Source organism: Apodemus sylvaticus, chromosome 19 (assembly GCF_947179515.1).
Source record: "Apodemus sylvaticus chromosome 19, mApoSyl1.1, whole genome shotgun sequence".
Classification (NCBI taxonomy): domain Eukaryota; kingdom Metazoa; phylum Chordata; class Mammalia; order Rodentia; family Muridae; genus Apodemus; species Apodemus sylvaticus.
Window position 1 is genome coordinate 64,842,914 of NC_067490.1, and position 18,017 is coordinate 64,860,930.

General features: G+C 39.9%; 1 protein-coding gene across 1 annotated transcript in view; it reads left to right on the forward strand.

Moving 5' to 3' along the window:
• The window catches only part of LOC127669705 (zinc finger protein 431-like), a gene marked incomplete at its 3' end in the record, with an annotated part of 326,640 nt that overhangs the window by 307,348 nt on the left and 1,275 nt on the right, over positions 1-18,017 (forward strand). The window contains exons 2-3 of the mRNA XM_052163883.1: positions 17,409-17,535; positions 17,746-17,781. Of these exons, the coding sequence (XP_052019843.1) occupies positions 17,409-17,535; positions 17,746-17,781 (163 nt within the window). The remainder of the gene's footprint in view (positions 1-17,408; positions 17,536-17,745; positions 17,782-18,017) is intronic.

Consider the following 18,017-nt stretch of genomic DNA (forward strand, 5'->3'; position numbering starts at 1 on the left):
ATCAAGGGACAGCTGGGGACAGGATCCTTCTGGATTCTGTCTGCACCTTGGAGGTAGCTGATTATATGCCAATTATTTCTATACAAAAATTTCTCCTTTAGAGAACTGTTCTCTCAGGAATACTGACACAGACTCACAGGAGAGACAAGCCTCAATCAGAGACAGATCAGCTAACATCAAAGATAACCAGAGAGCAGGACACAAGGGCAAGATCATAAGCAACAGAACCCATGGAGAATTGGTATCATCAACATCGAGTTCTCCCACCAGAGCAAGCCCTGGATACCCCAACACACAAGAAAAGGAAGTCTCTGATTTAAAAGCATATCTCATGATGACGATAGAGGACTTTAAGAAGAGCATAAATAACTCTCTTAAAGAAATACAGAACACAGGAAAACATCCAGTATCCCTTAATGAGGGCACACAAAAAATCCCTTAATGGTTTTCAGAAAAAGGCAAATAAAAAGGAGAAGGAATTGAACAAAACCATCCGGGATCTAAAAATGGAAATAGATACAATAAAGAATTCATAAAGTGAGACAACCCTGGATATAGAATACCTAGGAAAGTGATCCGGAGTCATAGATGCAAACATCAATAAAATGCAAGAAAGAGAAGAAAGAATCTTAGATGTAGAAGATGCCGTAGAAAATATTGACAGAGAAGTCAAAGAAAATGTAAATGCAAAAATTTCTTAACCAAAAATATGAAAATATGAAAGCCAGAAGATCCTGGGCAGGTGTCATACAGACCCTAACCGACCACAAATGCCAGCCCAGGCTACTATACACAGCAAAACTCAACTTAACATAAAAGGAGGAACAACATATTCCATGACAAAAACAAATGTACACAATATACTTCCACAAATTCAGCCCTAACATGTATAATAAATGGAAAATGTCAACACAAGGAGGGAAACTCCACCCTAGAAAAAGCAATAAAGTAGTCTTTCAAAAGACCCAAAATAAGATAACCATGCAAACATAAAAATAACAGGAAGCAGCAATCACTATTCCTTAATAAATATTAATATCTATGGCCGATAAAAAGACAGACTACTGGACTGGATATTCAAACAAGACCCATCATTTTGCTGCATACTGGAAACACACCTCAGTGACAAAGATAGACACTACCTTAGAGTATAAGGTTGAGCCCAGTGCCCTTTGACTTTATAGTGTGCACATTGATCTTTTTCCAAGTGTGGTTTATCTCTTCTGGGTCTCCTTGTCCCCTCCCATTTTCTGTCTCCCAGGTCCCCTGACTGCCAAATCCTGTCTCTTTTATCTCTGTCTACTACTGCGGCCAGTATTCTAGTCAAAGTCTTTTCTTGCTTTGTCTTTTCTCCTCTCCCTCTTTTCTCTTTCTTCTTTCTCTTCCTCTGTCTCCCTCTTGTGGTACACTTTCTCAGTCTCTCTAACCACATCCCTTATGGCACAATCTTGCAATCCCTCAATCCGCTGCAATTTCTTTCTGATGTCAGGAGGTGACTGCCCAATAAAGGCAATAATCACAGAGGTTTGCTGCCCTACAGACATGGGGTCAAAAGGGGTGTAACTTCTGTAAGCCTCCATGAGCCTCTCCAGAAAGACTGAAGGGGGTTCAGTCAGTGCCTGCATGACCTCTCTCACCTTAGCCAGATTTGTGGGCCTTTGTGTGGCACCCCTGAGTCCCGCCTCTAGAGCCCGATGGTAATTGGACAGCTGTTCCCTACCTTGTGCCATGTTATAGTCCCATTGAGGACGCATCAAGGGGAACCCTTCATCTATCCTAGCCGGAGTCTGGACAGGACATCCGGCATTGTTCCAGGCATTCTTCTGAGCTTGGAGGAGAATTCTGTCTTTCTCCTTGGTGATGAAAAAGGTTTGTAAAATTTGTTGGCACTCATCCCAGGTAGGCTGATGCGAAAACATCAGGGACTCTATTAGACCTGTAAGCCCTGCAGGGTTTTCTGAAAAGGGAGGGGGATTAACTTTCCAGTTATAAAAATCAGAGGAAGAGAAAGGCCAATACTGTAAAAGTTGTAAACCATCCTGGTCATCTGGATTTGGAGGTGGTCCAACAGCCCTAAGGGGAAGCGCCACACCCAGGGACGCTACAGTGAAGTTGGCCAGTCTTTCGGAGGTGGCTCCCCATCAACTCCTTGTCCCTGCAGTGGGACCCCATCCTCCAGCCCCAGGGAGTGGAGCTAGAAGGGGTCCAGTGGAGCTGAGGTTTGGGGTTCTGGTAGTAGGACTGCAAGGTAAAGTGGGGGTGGGGAGCAGGCCACTCAGGGGGTTCTTCTATTTCAGGGTAGATCTTAGGAACAGGTGCTAGTGGAGTGCTGCGCTTGCCCCCCTCCTTAGGCTTCAGTTTCATTTTCTTATCTGCAGCATCTCCTCTGGCAGCCAGGATCCTGGAGCCGGAACGACTGGGTGGGAGGAATGGTTGGGCCCACTGAGGTGGGGATCGGGCCAAGTCCTCCCATACAGTGATGTACTGCAGTTGGTCTGGATGTGATCCCGGTCCATCGTGAAAAACAATGGCCTTCACAGCCCTAAGGTAGGCAAACTAAAAGTTCCTATGGGTGCCTATCCTACCCCAAAATCAGGCCATTTCGAGGCTCAAAAGGTCTGCTTCTGTTTTTTTTTTTTTTTTTTCTTAATTTCTACTGATAAATTCCGTCCTCTTGCCCTAATTTCCATCCAATGGTCCTTAGTCAAAGACAAAGGGGTTGTCACTGTCTGCCCCATGACAAAAATGAAAAACAAAAGGTACAAAACAAATCACAAAAAATAAACACTAGCACGTCCAAGCACACTCGTCCATGTCTGGACTTAAACAGCCAAACACAACTTCTGATGGGGTGGGATTCTGCTTCCACTCCCTTCTCGGTAGAAGAAGCACTCTCTCCCCTTCGTTCCTGAAAACCACAGTCAGGTCCCCCTGACTGTCCCTCACCCTTGGAGAGTCCTCCAAGTTTGCAGCCAGTGGGACTCTAGGATGTCTCCCTCTGCAGCAGCTGGGTCCTTACGGCCCGGAGCTGCAGCTGCAAGCAAACTGTGGAGTGGAATTCTGCTTCCACTCCTATTTGTTAACAAACTGAAACCAAAACACACACACAGAGGTGCTGCACTCAGACACTCAGGACATTAAGAACAAAAACATTGCCAGCACACACACACAAGTATACCTCCACGGGGGTCTTCAAGGTTCCTGGGTACCACCTATATCCCCATACGGGCCACCAAATGTAGGACCTCCTTTTTGGGGAGTCCCCCACTCCATTCTCGGGATAGCGTACACCCAAGGAAACATGAGAGACCAACTTGATGGAAACACACGAAGCAGTTTATTATCTGAACTCCGGGCCGACATGTATCTCACACAGGAGACAGAGGAGTCAACCCTGAGGCTCAAAAGTTAGGGGTTTATAAAGGAAAAGTCAAGGGGTTTTGGCGTGGTTACACATGATTTGCTGATCCAAACACTGACGGGGGATTCTGGCGCGCAGAGGGGGCTTTTTGGCATACATACAGCTTGGGCCATCAGCAATGTAAGAGGGTGATTTATTTTGTTAGCAGGAGGTCACTTCGACATTAGTAAACTGCATCCAAGAGACAGGAGACTCCAGTCCAGGTGGTGTATGGCCCATAGGAGTTTTCCCAGGCACGCCCCTTACCTTTTATGGCTGGTCTGTTTGTGGAATGACTCAATCACAACCTTGCTTCAAGCTTGTCCGGCAGGCCCGGCTCTAAGTCTGCCTGCTGTCTCAACTATGGATTCTGAGAAATCCTAGCTCCCTTCAATGTCTACCATTTATCTGTATTATTTTTCATTTAAAACCTTCACTATTTAAAGTTCTACTTAATTTTTTCACAAATATTTTCAGTAAATGTTTCTACTCCCTTTTTCAATTAGTTTAGAAATATTTTATGTCTAATATTTTATCTGAATTATCCTTTCTGATATCTTAAATTATAATACATTTCCTGTATATTACTTCAATTTTATTAGAAATATTTCCATTAAAATATTCAATTTTATTAAAATTGTTTCTAGATTCTTGGACAATGTTCTAGGTATATTTTCTATGTTTACTATTTTACTATTATTATTTTCCAACTAATTCTTCAATTTTAACACATATCTATATATATTTCTTCAATATTACTTGAATATTAGTTAAGAGAAACTTTAATTTTAATGGAAAATATTTCTATTTAATTTTTCAATTATTTAGAGATGTTTTTATGTACACAATACTATCTGAATAATTTCCCATGAAAAATCTTTAACACTACTTTTCTGTACACTGCTTCAATTTTATCAGAAATATTTTCCATGAAAATCATCAATTTAATAAGAAAATGTTTGTAAGTGCTTGATTTAGTAAAGATGATTTATCTTTTACCATTATTATTTTCCAACATATTCTTCAATTTTAACACTTTATTTTTCAATTTTTTTTCCTAAAATTGAGTTTGCCTACACATTTAGTTTTCTTTGTCAACTTTTTATGTGTATTTATTTTCAATGCCAAATCTTAATTTTAAATAAAATTTCTGTATAGTTCTTCAATTTTATAAGAAGTATTTTCCATGAAAGCCATCAATTTGATTAGAATTTTTTTACATGATTTGTCGGGCAGTTTTGATGTATTATCTATGTGTACACTTTCATGTGTATTATTTTACATCAAATTCTTCAATTTTAACACACATATTTATATATTTCTTCAAATTCAGTGAAAATGTCACATTGGCCTCACTGTCAGTCACTCAGAGACTGCTGGCCCTGCCCCTGACATCACGCCAACCCCGCCCCTCGCCCATCTATCTTAGCCCAGGGCAGGAGCCTTGTTGGATTCCCTGACTGTCTCCCAGCAACCGCTGGCCACGCCCCCTGACATCCCCCGAGCCCAGCCCCCACCCCATAACCTTGCAATGCAGCCCCTGGCGGGCGCCATGTTGGTGTCCCTGTCCATCACCCAGCAACCGCTGGCACCACCCCTGATATCACCACAGCGCCCGCCCTGCATCCAGCCTCCTGGAATGTTGTCATTTCCTGTCTTCTATTTTATGAATGAAAGTGGCTGGGAGTCTGAATGTGCCTGTTGGTCAGAGGTCTGGCAGAGGTGGGAAGGAGGTGAGCGCGCATTTAGCGACTGCTGTGATTGCTGAGCTTCGGGCTCTGAATACCTGGGCCTGGAATTGTGGAACAGGACCGCATTCGCATGCGCATTCGGATGAAGATAGTGCTCCATGCTGCGGGTGTCTGTGAGCTCTGGAGTAACTCCGCGCTATCCTCCTGTCGTCTCCGCAAACGTGGTCTGTGAGTTTGGAGAGGCTGGGCAAGGTGCGGGCTTCCCGCTCTGGAAAGTTTACAGGGGGACGGAGTGCAAACCCTCTCTGTGCTCTGGGCAGAGACAGTGGACGGGCAAGGCGCGGGCTTCCCGCTCTGGAAAGTTTGCAGCAGGGCGGAGTGCAAACCCTCTCTTTATCCTGGGCAGGGACAATGGCCTGGCAAGGCGCGGGCTTCCAGCTCTGGAAATTTGCAGCGGGGCGGAGTCCAAACCCTCTCTGTGCTCCTCCAGGCAGGCACAGTGGCTGGGCAAGGCGCGGGCTTCCTGCTCTGGATAGTTGGCAGTGGGGCAGAGTGCAAACCCTCTTTGTGCTCCTCCAGGTGGGGACAGTGGCCGGGCAAGACACGGGCTTCCCGCTCTGGAAAGTTTGCAGAGGGGCGGAGTGCAAACCCTCTCTGTGCTCCTCCAGGCAGGCACAGTGGCCTACTAGCACGACCCTCCTGTGGGAACAGAAGCCGAGCCTGGCCAACATGGATTACTGGGCTGTGTGCCCAGTCCTCGCTTCTGCCTGTGAGCTGGTGAGACAGGAAGGGAATTCACAGGCCAATAAACTGCATCCTGTTCCTTAATGACACAGGCTGGGCTGTGACATGACAAAGACCTGGTAGAGTTTACAGAGGCCATTGGCTGGCGCTTTCCCAAGGAACATAAATAATCAGGTTGGAGCCGGCTGGGGTCAAGGGATGTGGGATGGGTGGGGCTAGGTTCCAGGCTAACTTGTTTTCTTTACTTTTGTTAATTATTTATGTAGTAGTTATTTATACTGTTTTCCTTTGATATTTGCTGTTTTGATTATTGTGCACCAAAGGGAATTTTCTACAATTTCTTTGATATTTTAGATGCTTCTTTTACATTAACAGGCACCTCCATTAGTTTAAGAAAGTTTTCATTTAGGATTTTATTGGAAATGTTTTCTAGACATTTATGCTGATCGAGCGTTTTCCCTGTGGGTGTGCAGCTTGAATGCTTCTCTGTGTCCTGCTCTGAGCTCTGCTGTTGTGTGCTGTGAGAGGACCTCAGGGAAGCTCTGAAATCAAGACATGGTGAGTACAGGATATCTGCCCACAATGGGGAGGAACATGTGGTTGAGCAGTGTGTCCTCTATGGGGTTGGATTGGAATGATCATCCATATGTGAACACCTGTGAGGTTTCTCGTGGTTGCTTCTTACTTGATAGGTCAGAACATGACCTCTGAATAACTTCAGTATCATGGCTGATTGTAATTCTGTCCAAAACATCTGGACCAGTTGCTTTCTTGTAGAAGCATGGGTGGTTTCTGAGACTATGCAGCATCTTTTTGTCTTTTATAATATACAAGAAGAAAGCAGGAATAGACCTGGAGAGATGGCTCAGAGGTTAAGAGCTGTGGCTGTTCCTGCACAGTTCATGAGTTCAATTCTTAGCAACCACATGGTGGCTCACAACCATATGTAATGGGATCTGGTGCCCTCTTCTGGCCTGCAGGAATACATGCAGGGAGAACATTGTGTGTGTAATGAATTAATTCCCTAAAAATAAGATGGATATGAAGCTAATAGTTGTGATTTCATACATTTTTAATTTTTGTTTTGTTTAGTTTGTTAAATTTTTCTGCTGCAGTTTTTTTTAATATTTCCTTATCTTATATGTTTAGTGTTTTGATTATGTGGCAAAGGGACATTTTCTCAGTCTGTTTAGTATTTTTGATAGTTCTCGAACATTATCAGACACCTTCTTTAGTTTAGCAAAATTTTCATTTATAATTTTATTGGAAATATTTTACAGACTTTATCCTCCTCCTGCTTCTTCTCCTCTTCATCCTCCTCCTCCTCTTCTTTGTCTTCTTCTTCTTCTTCTTCTTCTTCTTCTTCTTCTTCTTCTTCTTCTTCTTCTTCTTCTTCTTCTTCTTCTTCTTCTTCTTCTTCTTCTTCCTTTTCTTCTTCCCCTTCTTCTTCTCCTTCTTCTTCTTCCTCTTCTTCTTCCTTTCTTCAATTGTTCGTAACTTTGCTTTCTCATATGATACAGAACTCTTTGTTGTTTAGTCCCAGTAAAGTTTTATAGTCCAGATTTATTTTTGACCATTGTATCCAATTTTTTCTATTCATTTTTTTCTTTTTTAAAATATATTCTTTATTTACATTTCAAATTTTGTCCCCTGTCCTTGATCCACCCTCTCCTGAAAATCCATTAAGCCATGTCCCTTCCCCAATCTACCTTCCCCTGCCCTCTGTCCTGGTAATCCTCTACACTGTGGCATCAAGTCTTTCCAGGGCCAAGGTCCTCTCCTCCCTTTGGTGTCTAACAATACCATCCTCTGCTGCCTATGTGTCTGGAGCCATGAGTGATTCCATGTGTACTCTTTGGTTGATGATTTTGTCCCTGGGAGCTCTGGGAGTACTGGGTGACTCATTACTGTTCCATCTGTGGCACTGCAAAGCCCTTCAGCTCCGTGGGTCCTTTCTCTAGCTCCCCCATTGCAGACAAGTGATATCTCACAATTATTAACAGGAACTATATAAAATAGTCCGTCCACCCCTAGTGCTTTAAATCTTATTATAAACACCAAGTCTTTTGTGTCTTTTACTTGGAATACTTATCATTCATTGTGGTAAAAAATAAATAAATAATAATATTTACCACAAAAAGGTGGCTTTAATTATTGTTTCTGTCCAATGATTGGGATGAAAAATAATATGGCCAATGATACTCAGAAGTCTTGGCTCATTTTCTTTTTAGAAAATGTGCATTCAGAAAGCTTTTTAAGAAGATAAAAGGATGACGTTGAACTCCAACTATATAGGATCAGAGTAGAAGACAAAGAAGTCTCTCTATATAAATACTTCTATTTTTAAGACTGTTAAATGTTAACACCATAAGTTAAAATAGTTTTAACAAATAAATCCACAATTTATTGTCAGAATATTAATTCAGGAATGGGGAATAAAATATCTTTATTCCCCATTCCTTTTTTTTTTTTTTAATTTGGTTTTTTCGAGACAGGGTTTCTCTGTATAGCCCTGGCTGTCCTAGAACTCACTCTGTTGACCAGGCTGGCCTCGAACTCAGAAATCCACCTGCCTCTGCCTCCCAGAGTGCTGGGATTACAGGCGTGTGCCACCACCGCCTTGCCTTATTTCCCATTTCTAAGTTTCAATGATACCACATTTTAAAATTATCATAGTTTATCAAAGGATAAAAGGTAAAATTATTGTTTTTCCTTAAAGAGAACTGACAAAGCCTTTCTTTAAAAAAAGATTTATTTATTTATTTCATGTATGTGAGCATAATATCCCTGTCTTCAGACACAGAAGAAGAGGGCATATGATCCTGTGACATATGGTAGTGATCCACCTTGTGGTTGCTGGGAATTGAACTCAGAACCTCTCAAAGAGCAGCCAGTGCTCTTAAATGCTGAGCCTTCTCTCCAGACCTGAAGTACATTCTAGACATCAAAAACAAGTTACTCAGGATATCTTTAGACAAATTCACATGACCTAATTAGTTATTCCCCCTACAAATTATAGAAATACTGGCCGCCCATGTCCTCTCATTTCACAGAGTTTTAATAACATTTAAAAAGGCCTTCTGTGATTATATTAATTCAAGAGAGTTGAAGATATGAAAATGGTTGTTGTTTAATTTAGACAATAAGTCAGAAGCCCTGTGCTGATCTTTCTTTCTTGGTATATTTATTGGTTTTTAATGAGGCATTTGGTGAAATAAATATTGTTTAAATTATTAAAGTGTTTTTGTCTATATAAATATTTACACATGTATATTTCATTTTCAAAAGTACTCATGTATTATTCTTACATTGCGTGAAGACAATGCCCAATATGAAGAATAAATCCTGGTCTAGGAAAACAAAAATATTTAAAACTAATTTAGAACCCTAAGGGATAGTGACCATGTTGTGTACTAGAATTGGGATAGGGTTCATAGAGATATCACTGTGAACAGATTTGTATGTTTACATATATCAGGTACTTAAAAGTAGACATTAAAATTTAAATATATATCCTCATGTTACCCATTACAAATAAAGATTCAGAGATATAATATCATTTTATATTTATTTTACCTGAGGAGATTTATTGATTAAATATACATTTGTCTATTCATATTAAATTTTAAGTTTTATTTATTCTGAATAAAAACAACTTAGTCAAAGCTAACCAGTTTACTTTACTTGTAATCTATTTGGTATTAACAAAAAGATGTGAAGAATAAACCATGATCCCATGTGGATATTCTATAAATAAGTAATATAAGACAAATTTCATTAAGCCACTAATTTATGTTTATTGCTTGTCCAAGATTTTTTTCCATAATTTTCATTGATTATTTTGTGAAAACTTCACAAAAATCTTTAGTAAGCATATTTTTAATTTGGACAGAAAGTAAACCATACATATCTAGAGCAGAAGAGTACTGAAGGCCATTTTATCACTGAGGGGAATTAGCTGCATAAATAACTGACACTGAGACCCAACACAGAGTAGCACAGATATTCTTTGCTGGCAGCAGTCGGTCTAGTCCTTGGCAACTTGTCCCTTGATTATCTGTTTGATTTTATGAATATCAGAGTCATCACTTCCTTTTTCAGTATGCTAGTTTGGAAGTGGTATGGATAAACTTTTAGGTTCTTTAGAGAAACCATTGAGTGAATAAGGTAGAAGCTATCAGAGTAAGAACAGAACAAAACATTAAGATATAAAATGAATAGCTTATAGTTGTGGTATTTTGTGTGATTTGGTTCCTATTGACTCAGTGAGACCAGCAAGAGTAACGATGGAGACCATTTTGTCTTGTACCATTTGGTTATATTTACTAAAGATGTGGTGAAGACAAATGGCCCATGCAATACTTATGATATTACCAAAGAGGGGCACCAAGTCCCATGATTTTGTCCATCTTATGAGGATCCCCAGGAGAAACTTAGAAAAACTAAAGGAGTCATGGTTTTCTGTTGTCTGTGAACAGGACCTGATAATAATGTAAAGATATTTCCAATCTGGGAATTCTAGGTTCATGGATAACTCACATTCCACCTTCACTGGGACAGGAAAGATTTTGATATTATAAAAAATGAAGACTAGGAAGCCAGATGAGCAGAAAGATAGAAACTGAATTCACATACAACAACAAACAAATCCTTTGACCTGATCCTGAGACTGACCACAACCCTAACATTTCTTCGTTGTGTAACAGGGATACGATTGACTCAGTGGGACCATCAAGAATAATGGTGGCCATCTTAACCCTAACCCTGAGGCTAACCCAGGGACTTTTGCTAAATCTCTAATCCTATCTTAACACCTTAATTTCCTAAGCATCCTAACCCTAACAACCCTTGTCCTGATCCTAACCATAACCCCCTAATCCCCTAACCCTAACTCTCACCCTGCTTACTCTGGGGGATGTTTCTTAATTATACCTTTTGAAGTGAGAAACCCTTTCTTCATCTTGAACTTTTGAGATGTTCTTATCCACTTTTGATCTAGGCTATATGTGTTTTTTGCAACCTACCTATAGAAGTGTCATGAAAAAGCTGTTCTTTTGTTTTGGTACTTGTACTATTTTATTTTATAAAACAAAGGTGATTTGTTTGTTTGTTTTAAACTGGCATTATAAAGTACTTATTTCTTAAATATGCTGGTATACACTGAAGATCAGCTGTAATATCCTGCAACATGAAATCCACCAGTCCTTGATTTTTCTAACTCCTCTTGGCTGACAGCATTTATAAGGACATTCTGTTAACTACCCTTTCTATATACATAGAAAGATTCATTTTTCTCTATGATTTGAGATAGGCTTATCTAGAAAATCTGTACTAATCCAACTGTATTTTGTTTTTTAATTTACCACTGTTGAAAATGTGCTGACTAGTAATAGTGCTCAATAGTGTTTCCCTTATGTTTCGCTTATGTTTCTGGTTTTTCTTATGGGTTTTTTTGAGAAAGGAGCTTCAGTTTCCCTGAGCCCAGGATTTAGACACAACAAAACAAAACAAACCAACCAAACAAACAAACAAAAAAACCCACATGGTTTGTTTTTGTTATTTTTTTTTCTTCTTTTTTTCTTTCTTTTTTTTTTTTTGGAGACAAGTGTTTCTCTGTATAGCAGAGGCTGACCTGGACCTCACTCTGTAGACCAGGCTGGTGTTACATTGGGTCATCAATTCCTGGGTCAGATTGATACATCCAATGAACCTTCAGTAATGGTCTAGGCAAACTTTTCATCATTATTATGGAAAGAAGACAAGTGCTTTGAGGAAAGCTCAGGCACAGGTACTGGTAAATGCAGGGTCCTGGCATCAGATGGGGAGAAGCAGGAAGCTGACCAGCCCAAGCTGGAATGTTGTTCCTCCCTCAGGGCTGTGTGGGGTGTGATGCCTCTTGATATCTTATTTCAGATGTTAATGGAATGCAAACCACTCCTGAGATCTTGAGTAGGTGTGGTCCTGGATAGGAAGCACACTTTAACCTGAGGAGGGCTAAGACTCACTAGCCAATCAAAGGACACCAGGCAGACCTGCCAGGCAGAAAAAGAGGTGGGATCTTCAGGGTGCCTTTTGGTGTGTTCCCTGTGTCTATGCAGTTTGAATGATTCTCTGTGTACTGCTCTGAGCTCTGCTGTTGTTTGCTGTGAGGGGACCTCAGGGAAATGCTGATATCAAGACATGGTGAGCACAAGATATCTGCCCACAATGGGAAGGAACATGCGGCTGAGATGTATGCACTGGGGTGGTGGGTCCTCTATGGGGTGGGATCAGAAACATCAGCCAGATGTGACCACCTGTGAGGTTGGCAGTGGTGCTTCTAACCTGCTATTTCAGGACATGACCTCCTAATAACTTCAGTATCATGGATGATTGTAATTCTGTCCAAAATATCTGGACCAGTTGCTTTCTTGTAAAAGCATGGGTGGGTTCTGTGACTATGCAGCAACTGTGCCCAAAGCTTTTTGTCTTTTACAATATATATTAAGAAGGCAGGATTAAGCTTGGAGAGATGGCTCAGAGGTTAGGAGCTCTGGTTGTCCTGACACAGGCCATTAGTTCAATTCTTAGCAACCACATGGTCTCATGACCATATGTAATGGGATCTGGTGCCCTCTTCTGGACTGCAGTAATACATGCAGGGAGAATATAAGTAATAAATTTATTCCTTAAAAAAAAGAACACAGATATGAATCTAATAGTTCTAATTTCAAACATTACTAGTTTTTGTTTTGATTGGTTTTTTCATTTTTTTCTCTTGTAATTTTTTTTTTTACTAATATGTTTAGTATTTTGATTATGATGTGGCAAAAGTCTCTTTCCCAATCTGTTTGGTATTTATGATGCTTCTTGTACATTAACAGGCACCTTCCTTTAGTCAATGAAAGCTTTCATTTGTAGTTTTCTTGGAAATATTTTCTTTATGCTGATCATCTTCTTCTTCTTCTTCTTCTTCTTCTTCTTCTTCTTCTTCTTCTTCTTCTTCTTCTTCTTCTTCTTCTTCTTCTTCTTCTTCTTGTTCTTCTTCTTGTTCTTCTTGTTCTTCTTGTTCTTCTTCTTCTTCTTCTTCTTCTTCTTCTTCTTCTTCTTCTTCTTCTTCTTCTTCTTCTTCTTCTTCTTCTTCTTCTTCTTCTTCTCCTCTTCCTCCTCCTCCTCCTCTTTCCCCTTCTCTTCCTCCTCTTTCTCTAACATATATTGAGAAAGTAAAACACACAAGAGCTCTGATACAAAAGAGGTCGTTTGTGGAAAAGGAAAGGAGTGAGAGCCTGAGGATGGTGACTTATTTTCCTGGCTGGTATTACATATCTTTCTATGCTGGTCCTAGGTATTTGCATTTTTGGTGATTATTGGTCTAGGTACTAGTTTCTCAGTTTGTTTTGTTTTTGTGGGAGTGCTATTCCTGTGTTACAATTTTCTTTGTAGATTTTTTGAGTGTTGGATGAGTGCTGGCTCTTTTACTGACCTGTTTGTTATGTTCAAGAGAGATTGCTTGTTGATGTTGGAAGCTAGGAGAGGAGGTGGGCTAGGTAAGAAAATCCTAGCAATCCATAAGGAAACATAATCAGGAGAGAGGTGAAGTTGATAACATTTCAACCTTTTATAGCTACAGTCATCTGAAGTATGGCTGGTGGCTCAGTCTCTGAGAGTTTCCTAGTGCCCAGGCTAGTTGACACTGAGGGACTTCTTATGGCTTTCTTTTTCTTTGGAGGCCCTCATTTCTTTCCCCAACTCTTCCAAAGATCCCCTGTGTTTTGTGCAGTGTTAGGCTGTGGGCTCTGCATCTGTTTCAGTCAGGTGCTGGATGGAGACACTCAGAGAACAATTATGCTAAGCTACTCTCAGGAAGTATAAAAAAGTATATCCTCATTATAGTCAGGGATTGGTGATTGCCCATGGGATGGTTCTCAATTTGAGCAAGGTATATTTTGGTGAGTCCCTCATTCTCTACTCCATATTTTTGCTTGTATTTCTTGTAGACAACATAAACTTTGGTTGGAAAGGTTTTTGGTTTGCTTGGTGCAATTAACTTTCCACTGGGAGTTCTGCCTGTCTTTAGGGTGTGGCCTTCTTCAGTTTCCAAATCTCACTGCTATGTATTTCAGCTAGGATCACCCCCCAATAGACTGCCTGTTGCTCTCCCTTTTCATTGTCTGTAGCAGATCCTAAAGATGCCTAAACTCTTAGATTCCTGTCAGCTGGAGATTTCATTCATTTTCCTTGTCCTATGGCCCTTCCTTTTATCTCACCACAGCTGTTCCTTACCTCTGCTTCCCCTTTCTTAACTACTGGCCTTTCCAGTTCTCTCTCTCATTCATCTGCCTCCTTTGACTATTTTATTTCTACGTCAGAGTGTGATTCAACCATGCTCATTTTAGCCTTCTTTCTTTTTAAAAATATTTTTTTTATATGTAAGGACCCTGTATTTGTTTTCAGACACACCAGAGGAGGGCATCAGATCTCATTACTGTTGTTTGTGAGCCACCATGTGGTTGCTGGGATATGAACTCAGGACCTTCACAAGAGAAGTCAGTGCTCTTACCAGCTGAGCCATCTATTCAGCCCCTTAGGCTTCCTTCTTGTTTAGCTTCTTCAGGACAAAGAAATATCATGCAGATATCCTGTACTTTATGGTTCTTATTCATTAGAATGTGAGTACATACATCCATGTCCTTTTGGGTCTGGGATAGTTCACTTAGGATGATAGTATTTAGTTGTATCCATTTGCCTGCAAGATTCATAATGTTCTTGTTTTTACTAGCTGAATAGAATTCCGTTTTGTAAATGAACCACATAGACTTTATCCAAATTTTGGTTGAGGGGCATCTTGATTTTTTTCAGTTTCTAGCTGTTATAAGTGGACCAAGTGAGGCAGAGTCCATCACCTTAGAAGCCAAACTTAAGAGGATCTTTTATATGGTGTGGCTTCTGAAAACTGATAGATGATAAATTCGAGTTCCTGGATTCTTCCTGTATGGTTTCAATTTGGCCCGATTCCAGCCATCTTTTGGCAGAGTCAGAGCCATGGGAAGTCTCCATGAGAGTTCATTGCACTGAAATGATGAAGATGATTCTTGAATTGCATTTTGTGACCACAGCTTGTTGAGATAACTAAGGCATTGGTAAATCAGCCATGGAGAGATGTATACAAGGAGAGAATGTACCCAAGCTGTTGCAAGAGGTGACCTTCAAGATTTTGCCTTGTGTGTCAGAAGAGACTTTAGATGTTTGAACAGTGTAGGAGTTCCTGCAGACTGTTAGGATCCATGAAGAAAGACTGAATGCATTTTCATCACAGGATGAATATTTGCCCATAGTGTCAAGGGTCAGGATGCAGTTGATTGAAACAAAAAGCTTCTAGATAGGATGATGTCTTTGGCTGCTTGTCTGTCCTGTCTGGCTTTCTTTGTGAAGATTGTGGAAGATCTTCTGGTAGGAGCCATTCCAGATACCTTCCAGGATAGTGTTTATAGAATGAAAATTTTATTTTTTCTCCCTTTTTTGCTTTTCCAATAATTTATATATTCATTGTCACCCTTATCACTATCCCCATTATATGTCCCTTGCTATGGCAGAGTCCCTCCCCCAGTCTCCTCTGTTTTTCATTGAGAGGTTGTGGGGACCCCAGGTATCCCCAAAATTGGTGCCTCAATTCTCTTGTGAGTTAAGTAAATCCTCTCTCACTGAGGCCAGACATGGCAGCCCAGTTAAGGAAACAGATTCAAAAGATATCCCACCCCCACATCTATAGGGAAAGCCCTTGCTACAGATGTTATTAGACGACCTTCTGAGCCTGTGAGCTGCACATCTGCTATATATGTGCCAGGGGACTTAGTCCGTCCTGTGTATGCTATTTGGTTGATGGCTTAGTCTCTGAGTGTCCCCATGGGTGCTTGATACTTGAGTCTCTTGGTCTTCCTGTGGAGTTCCTATCCTCCTCAGGGATTCCAATCTTTCCAACAAATCTTCCATAATAGTCCCCAAGGTCCATGCAATGTTTGATTCTGGATCTCCGCAGCTTTTTCAGTCAGCTGCTTGGTGGATCCTCTCAATGGACAATTGCTCAAGGATTCAGTATGGGAGCATAACAGAGTGTCGTTATAATGTCATGGATTGGTGCTTGTCCATAGGATGGCACTCAAGTGGGTCAAATTTTCATTGGCCATGCCCTCAGTCTCTGCTCCAGATTTTACTCTGCATTTCTTTTAGAGGGGAAACATTGTGTCCTTGGTGTGTTCTGTGTTGTGGTTGTAACTGACCCTTCAACTTTCTTCTCATGCTCCCAAACCTTCACTATAATCTCTTTTGTTAAATTATATAAAATACAATAGATACATTTGCTATTCAATAATAATCTATTTATTAATCTGGTTTTTTATATTTTTAAATTTATTTTATTTTTGCTTTTCTTTTCCAAAACATATTTCTCCGTGAACCTTGTCTGTCCTTAATGTAGGAAGAGAAACCGCAAAAGACGCATGTCTTGTGCTTGTAATATAAGCATATTTTTGTGCGGTTTTTCCTCCACACCTTTAGTGTTGAAATTTGGCCAAATATATAGACTATATTCTATTTCTCAGAATGGCATATATTCATGACATCAATATTATCTGAGGATTCAGGTTCCTTAGGTTTCACATGAATGCTGTTCGTTCTCAGTCTTGTGTTTGTTCTCAAATGTTTAAATAAATGGAAATATTTTGCCTGTGTGCTTGAATATGAATTCCATTTTTGTCTCATCTTTAGTGTTGTCAGAGGATAGCCTCAGAACTCCTGATCTTGAAGTAATGAGTAGCTCTTGGTCCCCCATGTGTTTACGAGGAATTTTCCACCATTATGTGGAAGACCAGCAGGTGCTTTCCAATGCTGATCTCTCTCTCCTACCCTACGTTGCTTATTTATGATCAGCATTTATATTACTATTATTTTCATCTGTCCATTTGTAATAATTTAAGCATGTATTCTCTTTTAGTAAAATGTTATTAATGTTATAGTTTAAACTGTTACACTTCCTGTTTCTGCCAGATGAATTCAGATGTGCAGTGAATGTATAATTCTTTGCAGGAACTTTAGTAAAGAACTGTGATTTCTATATCACTTTTATTTCCTTGGCTGAATTTTGTATGGATTGAGGGTTTTAAAATATAACTTTTAGTCTCCTAGAACACATTACAAAGGTCATGCCAGTGTCAAGTTATTAGACATACACCTGCCTGTGCCTCTGTGATTAAAGACATGAGCAAATATACCCAGCTTGCCCATCATGTTTATAGTTAGTAAATGTTCATCCAATTTTTCTGGTGTGTTCTCAGTACCGTGGATCTGTTTCCCCTGCATGTCCCTCTCAGTTGGCATTTCTCTAGCAAGGCTGTATCCTATTCAAAGTGTTCAAAGTGACAGAGGTGTAACTTGTAATTAAAGATCCTTCTAAAATGACACAGTGATTATAAATTCTGAGTCAGAAAATAAGCAAAACAAGCACGAGAATTATGTGAATATATATTTGAGAAAGCATATATTTATTTTCTGGTGATGTTAGTATCATGCTTTGTGTTGTACATTTATGGGATATTTAGGATGCAGTGACTTTTGATGATGTGCATGTGAACTTCACTGAGGAAGAGTGGAATTTGCTGGATCCTTCCCACAAGAGTCTCTACAAAAATGTGATGTTTGAAACCTACCTGAACCTCAGAGCTATAGGTAAGACTGTTATTTTTTTTTCAGAAGGAAACAAATGCTTGTTGGTTATTGATGATCTTCTATTATTTTAATTGTATGAAAATTGAGCTGAATAATTCAGTTTCACTGAATTTTCACTGTAACTTTCACAGTACAATTAAAATTCACAGTATCTTTAATTTTGCCTATTTTCCAATAGTATATCATTCATTTTCTTGTACTGTGTTTTAGGCTATAATTGGGAAGACGATCCTCTTGAAGAACATTGTCAAAGTTGTAGATAACGTGAAAGGTAATTTTCACGTGCAAGCTTATACAAATTTGTCTCTGAGGAAATTTTCATATCTTATGGAATCTCCAGTTAAAAGCAAGACTATAAAATAACAGTACTTTATGTGTAGCTATGATTATAATATTCTTACAAACCATGTACCTCAAGATCCAATATCTGGTTTGTGTATCCATTTGATAAATAGCTCCATTAGAGCTATGCTGTGGACCTG